General features: G+C 40.1%; 1 protein-coding gene across 3 annotated transcripts in view; it reads left to right on the forward strand.

Moving 5' to 3' along the window:
- The first annotated feature begins 5,327 nt into the window (after positions 1 to 5,327).
- LOC140739978 (caytaxin-like) overlaps positions 5,328 to 20,104 on the forward strand; it is a 40,434-nt gene continuing 25,657 nt past the window's right edge. Inside the window, exons 1-4 of one of the 3 annotated variants that reach the window (XM_073068706.1) lie at positions 5,328 to 5,700; positions 5,839 to 5,954; positions 13,593 to 13,657; positions 15,290 to 15,511. In XM_073068706.1, coding sequence (XP_072924807.1) covers positions 5,878 to 5,954; positions 13,593 to 13,657; positions 15,290 to 15,511 — 364 coding nt within the window. In that variant the 5' untranslated portion in view covers positions 5,328 to 5,700; positions 5,839 to 5,877. Of the gene's footprint in view, positions 5,701 to 5,838; positions 5,955 to 11,787; positions 12,294 to 13,592; positions 13,658 to 15,289; positions 15,512 to 20,104 lie in introns of those variants that run through there. The other 2 variants (XM_073068705.1, XM_073068707.1) reach the window with 2 other exon arrangements.

The raw sequence follows: 20,104 nt of genomic DNA on the forward strand, positions 1-20,104 counted from the left end.
AGAATCTGTTGTCTGCTCCTCTAATTATAGACTCCCCTATCACTAGGGCACTCCCCTTCTCCCCACACTGAGATACACAACTGAATTTAAGGTTGGGCCAGTGTTGGGATAAACAGACATGGGCTATTTCAGAAGTTATTTTCAGTAAATGTTTTCCAATTAGTCTCATCAGGACAGAGCAGAGGAAATGAGAAGCAGGTTTTTTTTTTACATTATTGAGTGAGTAGCATTATCTGTCATGCATAAGAATGAGTACTCTGCCAATCTTTAATTCCTTTTGTATATGTTTCTTCTGGTCCTGTGCCATTTTCATGTTGAGGACACACTTGGCAAGCCGTGAAGTGATTGCTGGACATTAGCAGCATACACACAGCAGTAAGGACTGAAATCGTGAACGTGGAACAAGGAGCTCACTGTCTGTGAAGCCCATTCAAGTGAATATTCATGGCTCCAAATTAAAACATCTGGAGGATGCACAGTATTCAGAGAATACTGACTGACTGCAGTGGGCAAAGAATAGAGCGTTTGTGTGTTTCGCACAGCCATCACTCACTTCCTCCTAGCCCCCATAAATGGAGAAAATATGAACAGTGTCTTATTTATCAACCACATCACTAACACAGTATTTCATTTTGATGCCTCTCATCTAATGACAGGAACAAAAAAAAAATCGCCTGCCATTTCTGTCTCTGAAAATGCAAACCCAACCACCCTATAATAAAACTGAATTTTCACATGTCTCTGCTGACCCTATATCTTGTTCCCTTTCTCCTCTTGCACCTTTTCAATGTAATCCCTTAACGTTGAATGTTTTTTTCTGAACTAACTCTGGAGGTACAATCCACAACTTCACAACTCTCAATGGGAAGCTGTTTTTCTTGCTTGCTGTTGTAAATATGTAATGTTTAATGTTATGTTCATGCCTTGTCATTCCTGATGCTTAAGTAGCGTTATCGGACTGCTTCAATCAAATTCACCCTACTCACTAGCAACTTGCATCACCTATACCTTCTTCCTTCATAAGCTGATAATTTATAAATTTAAAAATGCCCAAATTGCTCATCTATCCAATGATTCCTGAGGGAAATACGTATATACGGTAAAGACAGAATCAGGCCCTGTTCTTATAATCAAATATATTGTGGAAAATCCCTATCTGGCAATATACAGATGGAGCATTAGAGACTTTGATGCCAAGAGAAAGCCTCTCACCTTGGACTGCTACCCCAATAGAAAGTGAGACTGAAAGACAACTGGATGGGGAATGAGATGCATGATTAACAAGAGCGTTAGGCTGAAATGCAGACAGAGTGTTTGCTCACAAAGATTTAGGTGTCCAACCAATGTGTGTCTCTTACTAGTGAAGACATGTATTCCTTCCTTCCAGCTTCCTGACCACTATCTTACCTTGGTGCCTTTCTCCATTAAGATAGTGAAGAGATGCTACCTGGCTATGCAGTGGTGGAAGAGCAAGAAGGCAATGTAAACAGAACTTGCACTGTGTGTAATTTATGTATTTATTTAGCGATGCAGAGCAGAATAGACCCTTCCAGTCCCTCGAACCACTCCACAACCCCAATTAACCCTAACCTAATCACAGGACAATTTACAATGTCCAGTTAACCTACTCAGTATGTCTTTGGGCTGTAGAGTGGAAACCGGAGCACCTGGAGACAAGTCACGCATTCCATGGGGAGGATGTACACGGACTCCTTATAGACGGCCTCGGAATTGAACTCTGAACTCTGGAATGCCCTGAGCCGCAATAGAATCATGCTAACTGCTACGCAACCTTGGCGTTTTAGCGGATAGCTTGGAGGTTGACACCCAGTGATTTTGCCTTTTGTATCCTCACCTATTCTCTCCAAGTAGCAAATTTCCCTACTTTCTGTCCTATCTGCAGTAAATGGGGAGCTTAGACTGTATTTACTGGTATCATACTGAATACCAGTAATTGTATAGACAGCTTGGGCAGAAAGAGATTTCTAGGTTACCTCGATCTTTCACATTCTTCTTTTCTGCTTTATGAATAACTGGTGGAAAGGGCTGTCCCATCATAACAATGAAGGTGTTTCGCTTGCAATAGGTCATTGTGAATCTTAATAGTTGCTATTGCAAGTACTGTACAGCTTCTATAGAGGGCTCCAGGCCCAGTACAGTGGTTTACCTTGTTAGGTACCATGTTGTAATCTGGGTTTACAGTATGTATGTAGTAGGTGTGTGTGTTCATATATATGTTACACAACAGAGGTAGGAGTCATAACATGAGCAGAAAGTCCCTGTCACAGTAACCACTCATTGTCCATGCAGGTCAAGAGCAGCGGGCAGAGTGGATTGACATAGAATACAGTATCATAAAATGCTGCCAGAATACCGGACGTCAACCAGCATGGTTTGCTCCCTGTGGTCAGAAAACAGCAGGAATGGATGTCCCTTTCGGTTCCAGTCTAGGTAAACAGTACTGCAAAGCAACGTGCATTCTGCAGCACTGGGAAGCCGACAATCTTCTCTAAATGATTCACACTCTCTACCTGTTTGTCTTTAGGAAGAGAGGCGTAAGGCCTTTTCAGATTCTACAATGTAGCAACGCACTCCAACGCAGCTTGACCTGCCTAGTGAACTTGCTTACGGTAACCTCTATGTTTACTTCAACCTCTTCATCTGATACACTATTACGCTGGGCTCCAACCCCTACTAAACTAGTTTAAACCATCCTGAGCCTTAGTGGCAAATCATCTTGCAGGGATATTGTTCCCCTTCAGTTCAGATGCATCCTGTTTTCTGTTACACATGTGACCTCTGCTCTAGAAGAGATCCCAATGGTCCTTCCCACCTGCACAAGCTCTTCAGCCACACATTTATTCAGTCTATCCTATTTCTACCCTCACCAGCTAGTGGTACTGGAAGTAATCCTGAGATTGCAAGAAGTACGGTTGTGCCCTTTAAGCTGTTGCCTAATTCCTCATCTCACTTCCTTCCAATGCTGTTAATATCATGACCTCTCACTCTTCACCCTCCTCTTTCAGAATTTCTTCCACCCATCAAAGACATCGCTGATCCTGGCATCAGGGAGGAATCACACCATCCTGAGCCATAGAAACCCCTATCTAGTGTCCCTGACTATGGAGTCCCTTGTCACTACTGTTTGCCTACACTTTAACCTTCCTTGCCATTTGTTGTGCTGTTGCTCTCAGTGGCACTAGCTTGTGGCATTTTTCCCCTGACATGCTATAGGCCTTAACAGTATCCAAAATAGTATACTTGTTAGTGAGCAGAATAGCCACATAAGATTACTGTGTACCTGCTTGTCATTCCTGGTAGTCACCCATCTATTTGACTGAACCTACACTGCAGCTCCTTTCCTAAAACTGTTATCTATAGCATTTATGCCTCCTACATACTCTTCAGTCAGTCTACTGCTGTTCTAACTAATCCATGTGATCTGAGATGAGCTTCAAATGTAGTTATCTAAGACTCTTGACTTCTCGATCTCCCGGATATCACAGAGGGAGCAAGGCTGCCTTCTCAGTCTCTTTAGTATACTCCTTAAACACTTAACAGTGTGTGGCCAAATTCTGCTGTAATTCAGATGACACTACCGTAGTGGGCTGGATCTCAAACAACGATGAGGTGGAGTACAGGAAGAGGATAGAGAGCTTTATCACGACCTCTGCCTCAGTGTCAGCAAAATGAAGGATGGTTCATTGACTTCAGGAAGAGGATTGAAGTACAAGTCCCTGTCTATATCGATGGTCCTCAGCTGGAAATGTTAAAGAACTTAAGGTTCCTAGGTTTAAATACTACCAACAACTTAGAACCATAGAACATTACAGCACAGAAACAGGCCTTTTGGCCCTTCTTGGCTGTGCCAAACCATTTTTCTGCCTAGTCCCACTGACCTGCACCTGGCCCATATCCCAACATACACCTCTCATCCATGTACCTGTCCAAGTTTTTCTTAAATGTTAAAAGTGAGCCCGCATTTACAACTTCATCTGGCAGCTCATTGCGGCCCACCACTCTCCATGTGTCTTCATCCAGCAAAATTTATACTCTGGCCAAAAAAGGACAGCAAAGCCTTTACTTCCTCAGACAGCGAAAGAAACTCGGCATGTCCCCAATGACTTACCAAGTTTTATAGATGCACTATAGAAAGCATCCTATCTGGGTGCATCACAACTTGGTACAGAAACTGCTCCATGCACCTGCAGGAAAATGCAGAGGGTGTGAATGCAACCACTCTCCCCTCCATTGACTCTGTCTACACTTCCTGCAGCCAAAATAATCAAAGGCATCTTCAGCTCATCTTTCCTCTCCCGTTCAGCAGAAGATACAAAAGCTTGGAAGTGTGAACCACCAGACTCAAGGATAGCTTCCATTTCACTACTATCAGGCTCCTGAATATGCTAGAGATGAATTCTACGTCTACGTCTACGTCCCAGTCTACGTCTTTGTGCCTCAGTACACTCAACAATAATTACATACCATATCTTCCAATATGTTTCTGTCTGAGAGAAACTTGTTTGTACAGAACCAGTAAAGTCAGTAGCAGTTCTTCCACACCTGGTGTATCTTTTTGATTTTGTTTTTGCAGCTTGAAGCCAATGCAACATCTGTAGAGCTGTAGCAACTGCCAAAAGGTATCAATTGGAAAAGAGATAATCACCTGTTTACTTAGCAACAGGCTGGGTACGAACTGCAACTGAGCCCACACTCAGCCGTGCAAGGTTCAGAATAGACAATAACTCTCTGGTGGTAATTCAGCATTGCACCATGACTGATGTGATGATTCAACTGCTTTGGATCATTCTAATGGAAGTCATCTGCACCCGCTTATGTCCTGAACAATGTGACACCCGAGCCAATTCATGCTACAAATCAGTGTGTGGGCATGATGAACATTTGAGCGGTAAACTCACAGGCAGTACTGAGCTCAGTTTATCATTGTGTTCTGTATCTCCAAGAGAGGGAAGATGAGAAATACCGAATTTTTGTATGCATAATTACAGCAGCGTCTTTTATCTGCATCTGAAAATAGAATCCTTACAGAGATTGTCTGCTGGCCTGGGGCCATATTCATGCTGTGCACACATTTGGCAACTGTCTGATATATATTGTACAAACCTCTTACACCACACAGCATTTACACCCTCTATCAAAGTATTGTTCAGTGAAGGGAATTGTTTGTACGTTGGAGGAAGCAGGTGTACTGTATTAAAAATAGAGTAATAAAGGGAAAGGATGCAGATAAAACAGATCAGACATGATTAAAACAAGGAAAGGTGAGATATGGAAACAGATTGAATAATATATTCAGATTTCTCCTTTTGGTGATTGGATGGTGTTTGCAGATTTCATCACAGTGTACCACCAATCAGAATCAGGCTACTGTTGCTGATGTGTGTGCCAATCTGGTAACTACCTCTCTACGCAGCACCATACCTAACAGGAGTCTGCAAGCAATGAAAAAAATAAACCTCTGATTGGCATCTGCATCCATAATGTTGCTGAGAGCAGACCCGGCAGAGGAAGATTGTCGATCAAGTGTGGGGCTTAGGACCAGCTGCCTCAGCTGCTGTTTTTAGAATTAACAATTTACGTCGTCGGCTTGAGAACAAATAGAGGGAGGAATACATAGGAAATGGACAAAAGGACCATTTCTTGTTAAAATAACGAGCCACGAAGAATAACACAAAGAATGTAAGTATTCTTTTCACGTTGCCATTTTTGTTGTTATTTTGATGCTGTCCTGATGGAGCCTTGCTATGAATTTATGCAGTTGTGTTGAAGGTTTTTTTTAACAGCAGCTAATAAATATCAATTATTGTATCTGTTTAGTTGCTGGATGTTTTTGTGCCCTCCATCTTTGGGATTCTGATGGGGACCAGCGAGGCAGCACTTCGGATGGAAAATGTTGAGCTGAAGGAGGAGTGGCAAGATGATGATTTTCCCAGGTTAGTTATCCAGATGTTTGCATATCTACTCATTTACATGAAAACTGACAGCCCATCAATTTCCAGTGGGATCACTCTTGTGGAAGCCGTGGGCCCTCAGAGACACAAAGCCGTGCTGCAGATATTTATGGTGTTAACTCTTTCACTGCCTGCCTCACCACAGTGGATTCAAATTCATTGCATAACCTTGCAGACTTTCAATAACATAATTTTAAACCTCGGCTTTCAATGTCTTAGCTGAATGGATGGCAATCTTGCCGCTGATCTAAAGAATGGTGGAGGATTCAGGTGGGGAAAGAGATCAACTGGGTCCCTAATCCTGATTTCTGGGATCCCTGCTGGGCAATCTGCTCTCTGGCTGTGAAAGCAAGAGAAAATATTGTAGCTAAGTATTGCAATATTCATGCAGCTGAATAGACTCTGTCATATATCAAAGAAGAAACTGGCTTGGATAGGCTAGTTCGACAACTATTCATATCTTCATGAGAGAACGAAAGAACAATTTTGAGTAAAAAGTAATTAATAAATTAAAGGTAGTGTTTGCAGCAATGGGTCAACTACTGTATATAGCTCAGTCCAATAAGTGCATGTAAAATGTTAATACTTAAATTCCTGTTATTCCTTTTGAATCAAATTAACTTTATACAATCACAGGGGTCAATCTTTTATAAGCTGTTGCAGCCAAATACTCCAATAATAATGCCACAAACAACTCTTTAACTATGAACAATTGCAGAAGGAATGTTGACTTGGCAATGAAATGGTTCTTGCAAAATTAAGGTAGGAAATGCTGATCAAAGTTGTATCAGTCAGGAGTAGAACAGTGTTGATCAGAGAACAATTAACACATTCCAGTTTTGATGAGGAATCCCTGATCTGAAGTCAGATCTGCTTTTGCCCCTACCGACGTTGCTTGTCCTTCTGGGTGCTTCCAACATTTTAAGATTTGTTTTCGGATTTCAGGCATTTGCAGCTTTTTACTGCAGTCAATGCTCGTCCAGTTAGATCTCTACCAGTGGAATTGCCGGAAGATAACATAGTGTTAGCAGTTCAGAAGAAGCCTGCTAAAAATACCTGGGGCGGGGGTCCAGGGCTTTATAATGTATCACAGAATGCAAAAGTAAGGTATTTAGCTACACCTTTATAATCCACTTGAAAGCAATTAGCCAGAGTGTTGTGTCTTTCTTGAAAGACCAGAATATGGTAGGAAAGGAAGGGATTTGAATTTATGATAGTGATTGATAGCGCAAATGAGAAACTGTTTCCACTGGCACAATTGTTGTTAATCAAAGACTAGAACAGTGATTTAAAAAAAAAGAAACAAGGAAAATCACAGCTCAGAAAGTCAATGGAAGAAACAAATACAACTTTTGGAAGAGAATTATAGTCAGTGGCCATTTTATTAGGTACACCTGCTCATTGATGCAAATATCTATGTGGCAGCAACTCAATGCATAAAAGCACACAGATGTGGTCAGGAGGTTCCACTGTTGTTCAGACTAAGCTTCAGAATGTGGAACAAATGTGATCTAAGTGCCTTTAACCGTGGAATGATTGTTGGTGCCCAATAGGGAGGTTTGAGTACCTCAGAAACTGCTGATCTGGGATTTTCATGCACAACAGTCTCTGGAGTTTACAGAGAAAGGTGCAAGAAACAAAGAAACATCAGCGAGCACCAGTTCTTAGGCCAAAATGCCTTGTTAATGAGAGAAGTCAGAGGAGAATGGTCAGACTGGCTCAAGCTGGCAACAGTAATTCAAATAACCATGCACTACAACAATAGTGAGCAGAAGAGCATCTTTGAATGCACAACACGTTGAACCTTGAAGTGGATGGGCATGAGCATACAGAAATACATTCAGTAGCCACTTTATTACTTATCTTCTGTACCTAATAAAGTGACCACAGAGTGTACTCCTGTGTTTGAAAAGGAAAAGAATATGGGAACTTTGAGCAAACAGCCAGCTTCTAATAGAGCCAACTAGCTGCTTTCATGCCTGAATTATTATCAAACCTTATCTGGAGGATGAGAGCTCAGTGCTGGGCTGGGTTTCATGTTAAATCCTGGAGTGAGACCAGTCCCCTAAATTTCATATTTCCTTATATGACTGGAATTGGGAGATTTCATAGATTTGTTCTAGAGAACCACCTGGTGGTTGGAATCCAGAACTACACCATGATCACCGAAGAAATTTTAGCACTAGAATAATACACGCTGAATCAGAATCAGTAAAGGGTTTATTATCACTGATATATGTCATGTAATTCATTGCAAGTAGTGCAAAATAGTGATTGTGAGGTAGTGTTCATGGGTTCATGGACCATTCAGAAATCTGAAGAAGCTGCTCTGGAAACATTGAGTGGGCATCTTCAGGCTCCGGTACCTCTTCCCTGATGATATTAATGAGAAGACAGCATGTCCTGAATGGTGAGGGTTCTTAATGATGGATGGCGCCTTCTTAGGGCACCACCTTTTGAAAAGTCCTCAGTGATGGGGAGGGTTATGTCCATGATGGAGCTGTCTAGGTCTACAACCTTCTGTAGCCTCTTGCAAACCTCCATACTAGTCAGTGTGTTCTCCACAGAGAGACATCTATATATATTTATACATCTGTAGAAAGTTGCTCTAGAGTCTTTGATGACATACAAACCCGCACAAACTCCTGAATGAAATCTAGCCACTCATGTACCTTCTTTGCATCAATGTGTTGGGCCCAGGATAGATCTTTTGAGATGTTGACACCCAGGAAGTTAAAGCTGCTCATCCTTTCCATTGCTGACCCCTCAATGAGGACCAGTGTGTGTTCTCCTTCCTTACGTCCATAGTGAATTCCTTAGTCTTGCTGACATTGAGTGCAAGTTTGTTGTTGCGATACCACTGAACCAGCCGATCTATCACTCTCCTGTTCACTTCCTCATCACTATCTGAGATTCTGCCAACAAAAGAGGTGTCATCACCAAGAATGTGTTCGACTGCAGACTGCTGAGATGTTGATGGACTCAGGGTCCTGGACTGTATTTTTTTGTGTAACTGTATTTTACTGATATCTTATACATGCTATCTGTGCCCTGTGCTGTGTGTGACTGTTGGTACTGTGTTCTACACTTTGGCTCCAGAGTAACACTGTTCTGTTTGGCCGTATTCATGGAATTCATGTGTGGCTGAATGACAATTAAACTTGAATTTGAACTTGAAATTGAATTCATAGATGGTATTTGAGCTGTGCCTGGGCACAAATTCATGAGTGTAGAGGGGGTAGAGCAGACGGCAAAGAATGCATCCTTGAGGTGTACCTGTGTTGATTGCCAGCGAGATATTAATATCAGTCTGGACTGACTACGGTCTGGATGAAAAGTCAAGGACTCAGTTGCAGAGGGAGGTACAGAGGCCTCAGCTTTGAAGCTTGTTGATTAGTACCAAGAGTATTTAGAACATAGAACATAGATCATAGAATAGTACAGCACATTACAGGCCCTTCAGCCCACAATGTTGTGCCGATCCTCAAACCCTGCCTCTCATATAACCCCCCACCTTAAATTCCTCCATATACCTATCTAGTAGTCTCTTAAACTTCACTAGTGTATCTGCCTCCACCACTGACTCAGGCAGTGCATTCCCGCACCAACCACTCTCTGAGTGAAAAACCTTCCTCTAATATCCCCCTTGAACTTCCCTCCCCTTACCTTAAAGCCATCTCCTCTTGTACTGAGCAGTGGTGCCCTGGGGAAGAGGCGCTGGCTGTCCACTCTGTCTATTCCTCTTAATATCTTGTACGCCTCTATCATGTCTCCTCTCATCCTCCTTCTCTCCAAAGAGTAAAGCCCTAGCTCCCTTAACACCAAATCTGTTAGGTAGGAAGTGCCTATTCCATACAAAGTATTCCTACTGTATCATGGTTAGTTCTCTGATCATTGCTTGAAGTGACCTATTGTGGTCTGGAACTCTGATCGCTTGGTGCTGAAATTAACAATCATTAAGAATGCACTTAGATGTTGAGGAGCACAATTTTCAGAATTATTTTACTTCACATAAAAAAACTTGTCTAGGCTCTTTCTGATATGAATTGCATTTGTATCTCTGTTTTAATCGCAATCTCAAGGCAATGGTCCTCTTTGAGGGAAAATTAGTCTACTCTATCATGAGAATGAACCTCTCTCATAATTGCTGGGATAGTTCTGTTTATTTTATGCAATGTGTGAAGACCAGCCAGATTCAAAACCCAACCTTCCATCTTTTGACTCCCCATCTGAATGACATCGATGTCTTACCTCAGAACCATGAGATGGATGGAACACCTGTTCCCAAAAGAACATTATTGAACCATTTGAAATTCATTTTATCATCGTGGATAGTAGCTATTTAATCGACTGAAATTAAATTCTGCAGCTGTGTTGGATTTTGAACACATTTTCTATTCCCTCTTGTTGCTTTGCTGTCCAATAATAGAAACAAGGAATAGTATTGCTTTTATGTAGTGCTTTTCATTGTAGTAAGATAATCTTGCAGCCAATGAAATACTTCTCAATTGTGGCCTTACTCGAAACTCTGACAACAGTGAGTGGGTGATGCTGTTAGAACAAGAAAGTGAAGTTCTCCCATTACCCACTAGCAATTGGAAAGTGGCTTATTAAATTAGTATTATCCAAAGCAAGGCTCCAGAAATCAGCTCACCGAGGCAACAGTGAAGGTAGGGAAATTGTGGATGTGGACCTGCAGCTGATCCCAGCTTCCCAGATGATGGATATTTGGAATATTGTTGGATATTCTCACTGTGTCATGAAGGAGAAAGAAGGAAAATGAGCATTTCAGGTCTCCACAAAATATCATTAAACTGAAATGTTAACTATTTTATCCGTCCAAAAAAACTGCTAAGTATTTCCTGTCAATATTTTAGCTTATCCCGGCAAAGTACCCAAGAGTAGCTGAGCCAGTGTGATGATCCTATATACCTTGAGGCAATTTAATGTGAATTTTCTGGAACTGTAGAGACAATCCAGTGCCCATTAATTACAGGATGCAGGTGTTTAAATTTCTATTGTGCTGCATATTTGAATTAGAGACAGCAGGTCAATTCCAGATTCTAGACAACTTCTATAAAATCAACATTCAGTGTGAAGAAAGAATGAAAAACTGAAAGCAAAAAATAGCCAAACATAGAGTGGGCTGAAATTTTCAGAAACCCATGGATTGTTACAATACATATCTCTTTGGAATGTCACAGCAAATTCTTTCCCAAACCATTATATGTGCATCCTTTCCACAAAGCTTTAATTATACTTTGCTGTTAAGGTCACAGACATCAACAGATGGCTGCCCTGTCTGTATGAATGAAGTGGAAATATCAGCCTCATGAAGTTGACGACAGGAGCTTGAGACCACTGTAGATAGGACTGACATGGCAGCATTCAGGATGCAATTTGTTACTAATACAGTGTCCTCTAATTCAATTGTAATTCCAAATAGACTATTTATTAATTATATATCATCTAGTTGATTTCACCTCTAACCTAGATAATGTGGAACCATTCACTTTTTTAAAATGGTATAGTATCATAGAATATTGTTGAAACAATCATAGGATTGTCAACATCTTTATGTAGTACTGGGTACTGGCTGCAAACTGGATTATATAATATGTATGAAAGTTGACTGCATTATAAAGGGAGAATATGAAATGTCAAAATTACAAATAATACTTGCAGCCATCCAATTTTATTCCTTGCCCTTGGAAAATGGTCCCATTCAGTATAGTTCGACTCTGAAGTACGAACTGATGATGGTGTCAGTGGAACCTATGCAGCAGCAAGAATTTAGCTTCCTCTTTCTAGACAGATGGAGGAAACCTTTCAGTAGCTAAAATTGCAGTAATAAAGTATATTTCCATCTGAATCAAAAACATTTTTTATATTTTGCTTCCAAAACATAAATGATTTAAAAGCAGGTGTAAACAAAATCATTCAGTGTGTGCCAAAGTAAGAATACTTCAAAATATAGCAGATAGGTATAAAACTGTGCCCTTTTGTCCAGGATTAATTCTTTGTTCCTTTCAGCCTAAAGAGAAGTCGATCCCCATGGAGATGTTGGACATGCTCAGTGTGCATCTCACTTATTGGAATTGCTTAGCTTGTTCCATTCAATTCACAAAGGGGGTGTGAGTTTACTAATATAATATTCCTTACATGGAAACTTACCTCAATCATGTAACAGATATATCCAAAAAGATGGTGATAGGACTGTAAATCCCAACTGTTTTGCCAGACATGTTTCTGCAAAGGAAGGATTATTTCTACACGTTCTTTTTACTTGTGCCCTGATGTCAATAAATCCTTGCCAACAAGGTAAGATACCATTTTGATCTGAGTGCGATGTCCTGAATAGTTGTGTAAAAATGAAACAAGATATTAATATTTGAACAAATTTAAATGTGTTTACAGTCCTTTGGTTTGTTTGCTGTGCTTATAAGAATTTGAATCTGCTGATGCTTGAGGTGTTATGCATATTTGATTATATACCGGTGTTTAATTATTAGATCAGTGCAACAAAATGCAGCACTGCCCAGCTCTTCACTCGTGCACTTCCATTTTGAATCCAGTTATCCTGCAGCGTTTAAACCTGGATTCCCATGGTTCATGCTGCCCTGTACTGCTGCAAGTGTGTGAATAAAACAGCACAGTCTGAGGATTAGTGGTACAATTTCCCCACACCTAGAGCAGCCTAAAATACCAGCTGATGTGCAGTGTAAATAATATTTTGGACTCATTCTGGCACCTACAGAACTTTGCTGTGTCGTTCTCTGTAGGTAAACAGACTGCCCAGTATGACATTGAGCACTGGGCCTGCAGGTCTTGGCCTCAGAGAGAGAAAAAAGCCCCAGGCTAGAGATCCTGGTCCCAGTCATTTATTATTTTCACTTTTCATAAACGGTGAGTGTGTTCCATGAACACAGAGCCTACCCCCTGAAGGTTCCTTGGTTAGAATAGCCTACTAACACTCTCTGCCTCACTATTAACTTCAAATATGATGCCCACCAATGAGTAACCTAAGATTACCTAAGATCACAAATAAAGAATGGCAATTTGGCAAGATAATGGAGGTTAGTAAACGTTAGGCTATTCAATAGAAAAAATGGACAAGAGTATTACAAAAAAATCATGATGATTAACTTGTAGGATGTTCACAATAGAAATGCCAGGATTTGAATACTGAAGCAGAGAAAATATCTGGCTATTATATGTCTGCAAGAGTGAGCTGAAATCCAAATCCATTTGATGAGAAGCAAAATAGTTACTAAGGCAGCACCTTGGCAATGTTCCAATATGTATTATTCACTAAATTACTTTTCATGTATAGCAGATTTATGCACAAGAAGATTCCAAAGTTGCAGTGAAATGTATGACCAGTGGAAATCTTCTCATGTTGTGAAGTGGGATCTTAATATTCACCTGAATCTTTATTGATAATTTTAAAAGTGAGATTAATTTTGTTTTTGAATACTGAGTATATTAGTGCATATAAAATCAAGGCAGTGGATGGAGCCAGTGTACCTGTAGTTAATCCTCAGGTCACTGACCAACCTACTGTGTAATGTAATTAAGTTTCGATCAATTACTGTACAATAATTTTATTTTACTCTACAGACCAATACCAGAGGAACAAACGATGGATGTTCTCGGACGATTACCAGCTCTGGAAAACAGAACATGTGAGTCAATCTGTTATATTTTGTGGTAAATTTGAATTCATCAGCATTAAACCTGTTAGTGCTAGGGAAACAAAACACTAATCACCAGCCCTGTGGTTTAACAAAGGACAGATTGTAAAGATATGGGTTAGCTTTATTTTTCACATGTTCATAGGAAATGCATTGTTTCCAAAGTGTGAAATCGACAAGGATTGTGCTGGGCTGCCCACAAGTATGGCCACGCTTCTGACACCAACATAGCATGCCCACAACTGACTAACCCTAACCCTATGTCCCTATGTCTTTGAAATCTACCTGGAAAAAACACATATGGTCACAGAAAGAATATATGGACAGCAGCAGGAATTGAATTCCACTTTTACAGCTTGTGCTGTAAAGTGTTACACCAGCCACTACGCTACTATGTCTACCTCCCACAAGGGCAGTTAAACTGCCCCATTTGAGGCATACTCCCATTTCCACCTCATCAGCCACCTGTTTAGTTAGTGGACAGGCCCTTGACAGCTATTATTTTCTAAATGGGATCAATGGTGTGTGGATTAATTGGATGAAGGTCTCTTTAAATTTGTTCCCTGTTGTCTCTTGCAGCCAACAGAGGGAACTTCATCCTTTCTGTCTGGGTTAGAGGTAAACCCACATTTATTAAGCAAAAGATAGATCTTGATTTCTTGTGCCACTCAACAGACTATCATTGCCGTTATACCTAGAGGTGAAAAGACTTTTGTTACCCACTGAACAATGCACTTCTGCCTCTATTTAGAAAATGTTGTTTTCTCTGTTATTTTTCTTAACTCTTTGTAGCTCCACCAACCCCACCCCCCCAGAAATAATGGTGCAATGGTTATATTTTTACAGTAGAAGTGCAGAAAATATACTTAAATCCAATCATGCCTCTTTGAAAATCTGAATTCAGTTTGAAAAAAGACATCTGGATGTCGGAAATGTGTTGTCTTTTAAGCCCATTTGACTCATTTAAAGAAGATTTGGGCACTGGACCCAAATCTTAGAAGTAAATAGCCAACAAAACTGTTGCAATGCATCTTCCCCAAAAGGACTGGAATATTTCATGAAGGTGCTCACTGTCACCTTCTTGAGGACAATTAGGATGGACAGTAAATGCTAGCCTTGTCAGTACGACACTAGGAATCCAGTTATACCAAACTACTGCAAAAGATTTCAAGAAGATAACCTCCGCCTACTGCCATTTCATGGCATTGTCACTGACACCCAGAATGAATTTATAGAAATATTTAACAGCTATGTATTAGACAGATCAAATGTAGGTGTGATGGCAGTGACCAAGTACATATTATTACAAATCCTCACAAGGTATTTTGATTCCTTTTGCAAAATGTCCAACTTGGGTTTCAGAGGTTAAAGGGCCATGGGCTATAATGAAGTACAATTTAATTTTGCTTGTTAATGTACATTAATTGATAGGTACATGGAACTTAGAACAATAGAGGGAATGCAGTAGGGAAATTCCAGTCAGTTTCTAGAGTAGGATACATGGTTGGCACAAAATTGTGAGGCCGAAGGGCCTGTAATGTGCTGTAGATTTCTATGTTCTATGTTCTATTAAATGAGGCACTCACTTAGTAATGCTAATAACGGTTTCTTCCTTGCTTCCAGTGCCCCCTAACACATTGAATATTAATGGGAATAATCCAAAGCGCAAAACTCTTGTTGCACCAGAAATTAACATCTCCCTGGATCAGAGTGAGGGCTCCATCCTGTCTGATGACTATCTGGACACACCCGATGACCTGGACATTAACGTAGATGATCTGGAGACTCCGGATGAGACAGACTCCCTGGAATATTTGGGAAATGGAAATGAGTTGGAATGGGAAGGTAATTTTGAGAAATTGCTTCGGGTTTCAATATGATTTCCACCTATCTGAACTGGGAAATGCTTTTGAAAGCAAATCAATTGTGGACGTGAATTCATACTGTTAGACTACATTTTTTTTATATAGGCGAAGGATCCTTGAGGAACTCACCCAAAGGTTTTGTATCCTTATAACATTCACTCGATGGCCACATGATTGGGTACACCTGCTCATTAATGCAAATATCAAATCAGCCAGTCATACAGCAGCAACTCACATAAAAGCATGCAGACATGGTCAAGAGGTTCAGTTGTTGTTCAAACTAAAGATCAGAATGGGCGGAAAAATGGGATCTAACTGACTTTGACCATGGAATGATTGTTGGTGCCAGATGGGGTAGTTTGAGTATCTCAGAAACTGCTGATCTCTTGTGATTTTCACGTACAACAGTCCTAGAGTTTACAGAGGATGGTACAAAAAACAAAAAAAAAACTAGAGAGCAGCAGTTTTGTGGCCAAAAATGCCTTGTTAATGAAAGAAGTCAGAAGAGAACGGCTTATCTGGTTCAAGCTGACAATAAGGCAACAGTAACTCGAATAACCACGTGTTCCAACAGTGGTGTGCATCCCTGAATGCACAACACGTCAAACCTTGCCGTGGGTGGTCTACAGCATCAGAAGACCATTTAGATATACTCAGTAGCCACTTTATTAGGTACAGGAGGTACAGTACCCAATAAAGTGGCCACTAAGTATATATTACTTTGACACAGGTTTTTAGGAGTATCCATAATGAGGGATTAAAAGTCAGAGCACCAAGCATTCAAGTCCTAAAAATGCTCAAAAACAGTGGGTGAGCTATGGTGTAGAAGAAATCTTATTGTTTAGTTATCCTACCCAGAGCTCACTATTGATTACGCCTGTGCAGTTTGCCCTGTAATGGGTCCATTGTTGTCTGCTAGATATTTGGCTCAGAGTGGATAGGATGTCTTTCCCCAAGTAAAGAGCAAGACTGGTATAAAGACTAATTCTGCAAAAATCCACAAGTTAGAGATTAGAAGATTGTAGGTTCAGTTTTCTCCCCAGTGTTTATCACTAATAAGGCTTCCTGCTGGCAGGGTAGCCTTGCAAAACGCAAGGCTATGCAGTATAAGTAATGTCAGTGTAATGTGAATAGAGCTTACCAGCTGTGGGATAGTGTAGCTGTCTCCCATGGATATGACAAGTATTCATTTAGTAATGATGCAAGCATTAAGCATTGTCATTAAAAGGTAATGATGGGTGTGTGAATCTTTCCTGCTGTCTCCAAATAAAGCCTGGAAAACAGTTTGATTTTGTGTCTTCTTCCAAATGGCAAAGTGACTCGTGGAATATTTTGTGTAACATTAAGACAAAATACTAATTCTAATACCAAAGAGAACAAATTAAGCGAATAGCTTCAGGTTATCATGCAAGTGAGTTGCAATCTGTTGATAAATTTAATCTGCATTGTGACTACAGAACCTTTTGAATCCAATCCCAAGAGCAATTTGATCTCACTGTTGAATACATGGTGGATGATAACGTGCAGGGATTAAATCAAATAGTAAAATATATTACAAAAATGTGATAGCAACAAAGTGCATTGTAAAAAATACAGAAGGAACTAATTGTGACACTGTGCAGTAGATAAAAAAATCTAATATTTATCTTTACAAGTTCTCTCTTTATATCCATCTTGCTATAATGTGATCGTCCACAGCAACTTCCGGCATGCATAGCCTATCTTCCTGTCCTGTCTTTCTCACATTTTATGAAAAGTTTTTTCGGTATGCTTTTGTGTTCACACCTAAAATGGGACCTATTTATGTAAACAAGTCATTTGTGAACATGTATTCACCACACCCATTTGAAAGTGAGCTGTACATTGTTCTGAATACAGCAAACTTATGCACAAGTATCCAAGGCAGGTGATCACCAAGGTTTGTGCTTCTCAGATTATCTTAAAATGACTTTGGAAAATGAGGGGATAGCTACATGTTGTATATCGAAGTCTCAGGGAGATAGACCTCGCAAACTATTTACCTCTACCTAACCCAAGAACTACCTGAGAAAAATGATGAATCATGGGATGATGGCTGTGATGACTAAGTCTCACAAGTGAACTCCTCTTCCTGTATACCACCATGGAGGTTAAATTTTGTTGGCATTTGCTTTAACTGAATCTTAAAAACGTTCTCCTTCAGTTTATCTGTTGCCTTTTTCAGTGAATCAAGGCAGGATTCTCTTCTGTAAGCGATGGGCTGAAGAGAGGCATGTAATACTTGCCTTATGTACCAATAACTTCTAAATCAAAACAAGGGTTATAGTGAGATCCAACTGTGACCTTATACAACCTCACTAATAATCTATTTCTGTTCATACTCAGTTTTCAAAAACTATGATTAGGTATATATTTCAGATGACTAATTGCATTGGTTGAGAGAGACAGGGAAAGGAGTAAAAGAAGGCTCAGTGGAATAGACTTAAAATTAAAAGGGATTGAAATATAGAAGGATTATGAAAGAGACTGAGGAGCAGATGGCCATTGGTGTCCAGCAGAAAGGGCTTGAGAGAGGAACCTGGAAGAGAAAAAAGAATTAGTTTAAGATGGAGAGCCTACAGAGAAAGACGCCAATAGATTAAAATGTAGATAAATGACCTACTCGTTGAATTGGCATTCTTTTACACACACAAAAATTGCATCCAAACAACACTTCTGGGAAAAACCAATACAAAAAAAAACAAACAGAATGGTGAGAGGATGTAGAAAGCTGCTTGAATGTAGAGACTATCCAGCCTGTGAACTAATAAGTGGAGTGACGGGAGTGCTTGGAGGATTAATTAAAGATGAGGTGAGCAGTGGAGATAGAGGAGATGGATGCAAAGTGGAATAGAAATTCAAAGGGATAGAAATTTTGTAAGTTGTAATGGGAATATTGGAAAAATAAAGAAGAGGTAGAGAATAAAATCAGACTGGGAAACTAGGGAGAGAGTTGGCGAGGGCATATTTTTCAGACTTCTGCACCCAAACTGGTCTGAATGTATTGCTGGCTCCTTTCATTGGCATTTACTATCCAGAACCTCTCAACTGAAGTGAAAGGAAGAGGAACAGGATGGAACAGAAAATAAAGTATCTACGGTAACTGACAAGCAAAGAGAACAGAAAGCCAAAAAATAAGTAAGAAAGACAGTGAGAAATCAATACCGTAATTTACATTAGAGATACCACTTTCTATGCTATCACATTATAAAGATAATAAGATTGAATAATAGCACAAGTTTCCCCCACTATCCGAAGGTAGAGCATTCCTATGAAACCTTTCGTAAGCCGAAATGGCGTGGTGAAGAAGCAATTACCATTAATTTATATGGGAAAAATTTTTGAGGGTTCCCAGACCCAAAAAATAACCTACCAAATCATACCAAATAACACATAAAACCTAAAATAACACTAACGTATAGTAAAAGCAGGAATGATGCCGACTAAAAGAGACCACTTTGCTACAAGCAGAACCAATAGTAACATCAGCAGCTTTCAAGATTCTTTCTCTCTGCGTGTAAATAGTACAAATGGTGGATGCAGGCAAGTTCAATGCACTCACAATGTCTTTATTTCATTCACCACGATCAAAACGCTTAATTGCATCCAGTTTTACGCTAAGCATAGCTCCCTTATGAGCTCTCTTAGGCTTTTCTGATACTTTAGGACACATCTTGCTAACGGATGCACAAAATAAATTGAGATAAAGCACAGATGCTCACAGACTCAGTTCAAAGCCATGGCGGCTTGATGCCGAGGTGCTGAGTGTAGTTCCTGGGCAAGGAGCTGGGCGGCGCCGCTCACACTGAACGCTATTTTTGCTTTTCGCCTTTTTTCGTAAAAGCAAAAATCCTCTTTATATTTCTTTCGGTTAGTGAAAACAGGTACTAATGTAGGTCTTTCTTAAAAGCGAAGTGGCATAAAGCAAACTTTCGAAAAGTGGGGGATACCTGCACTCTAAAATCACATCCTAGCTACAAAATCTTGCTCCTAATTTTTATGATTTATTGCCACTCAATGTTAACACCTTCCATGACAAGGGGTCCAGTGATCTTCTATGTAAAGGAAGATGCCTATCTAACCTATTACACTGTATCATACTCTTGTCTGTCGTGGAATTGTAATACTTCTGGTTTGCTGCAATGAGACTACTATATGTATATAAATTGCAGAATTCAAACAATCAAATGAGGACCCTGCTCCATATATCCGCTGTTCTCCAACCCGGGCCACTATATATAATCTTGACTGAGATTGACTTAAATTAGGAATGTAAGGTCAAAGTTACTTTGATTACATGGAGTTTATGGAAGGCATGTTTCAATATGTCAGGGTTTCTGAGCATGGTTACTTACACCAAGCAACATGGGGGTAGAAAGTAATTTTTAGTCTCTGTAGTTTGGCTGAATTAATGAATATAGCGACAACGTTTAACACTGACCTGCAATCATTGGAATAACAGTCTATGAATAGTTCACTGATGCTGCCTTACTTTCTCTCCTATGTGGACCTCCCATTTCTATTAGTAACACAAGAGATTCTGCAGATGCTAACA

The sequence above is a fragment of the Hemitrygon akajei genome, chromosome 16 (assembly GCF_048418815.1).
Source record: "Hemitrygon akajei chromosome 16, sHemAka1.3, whole genome shotgun sequence".
NCBI lineage: Eukaryota > Metazoa > Chordata > Chondrichthyes > Myliobatiformes > Dasyatidae > Hemitrygon > Hemitrygon akajei.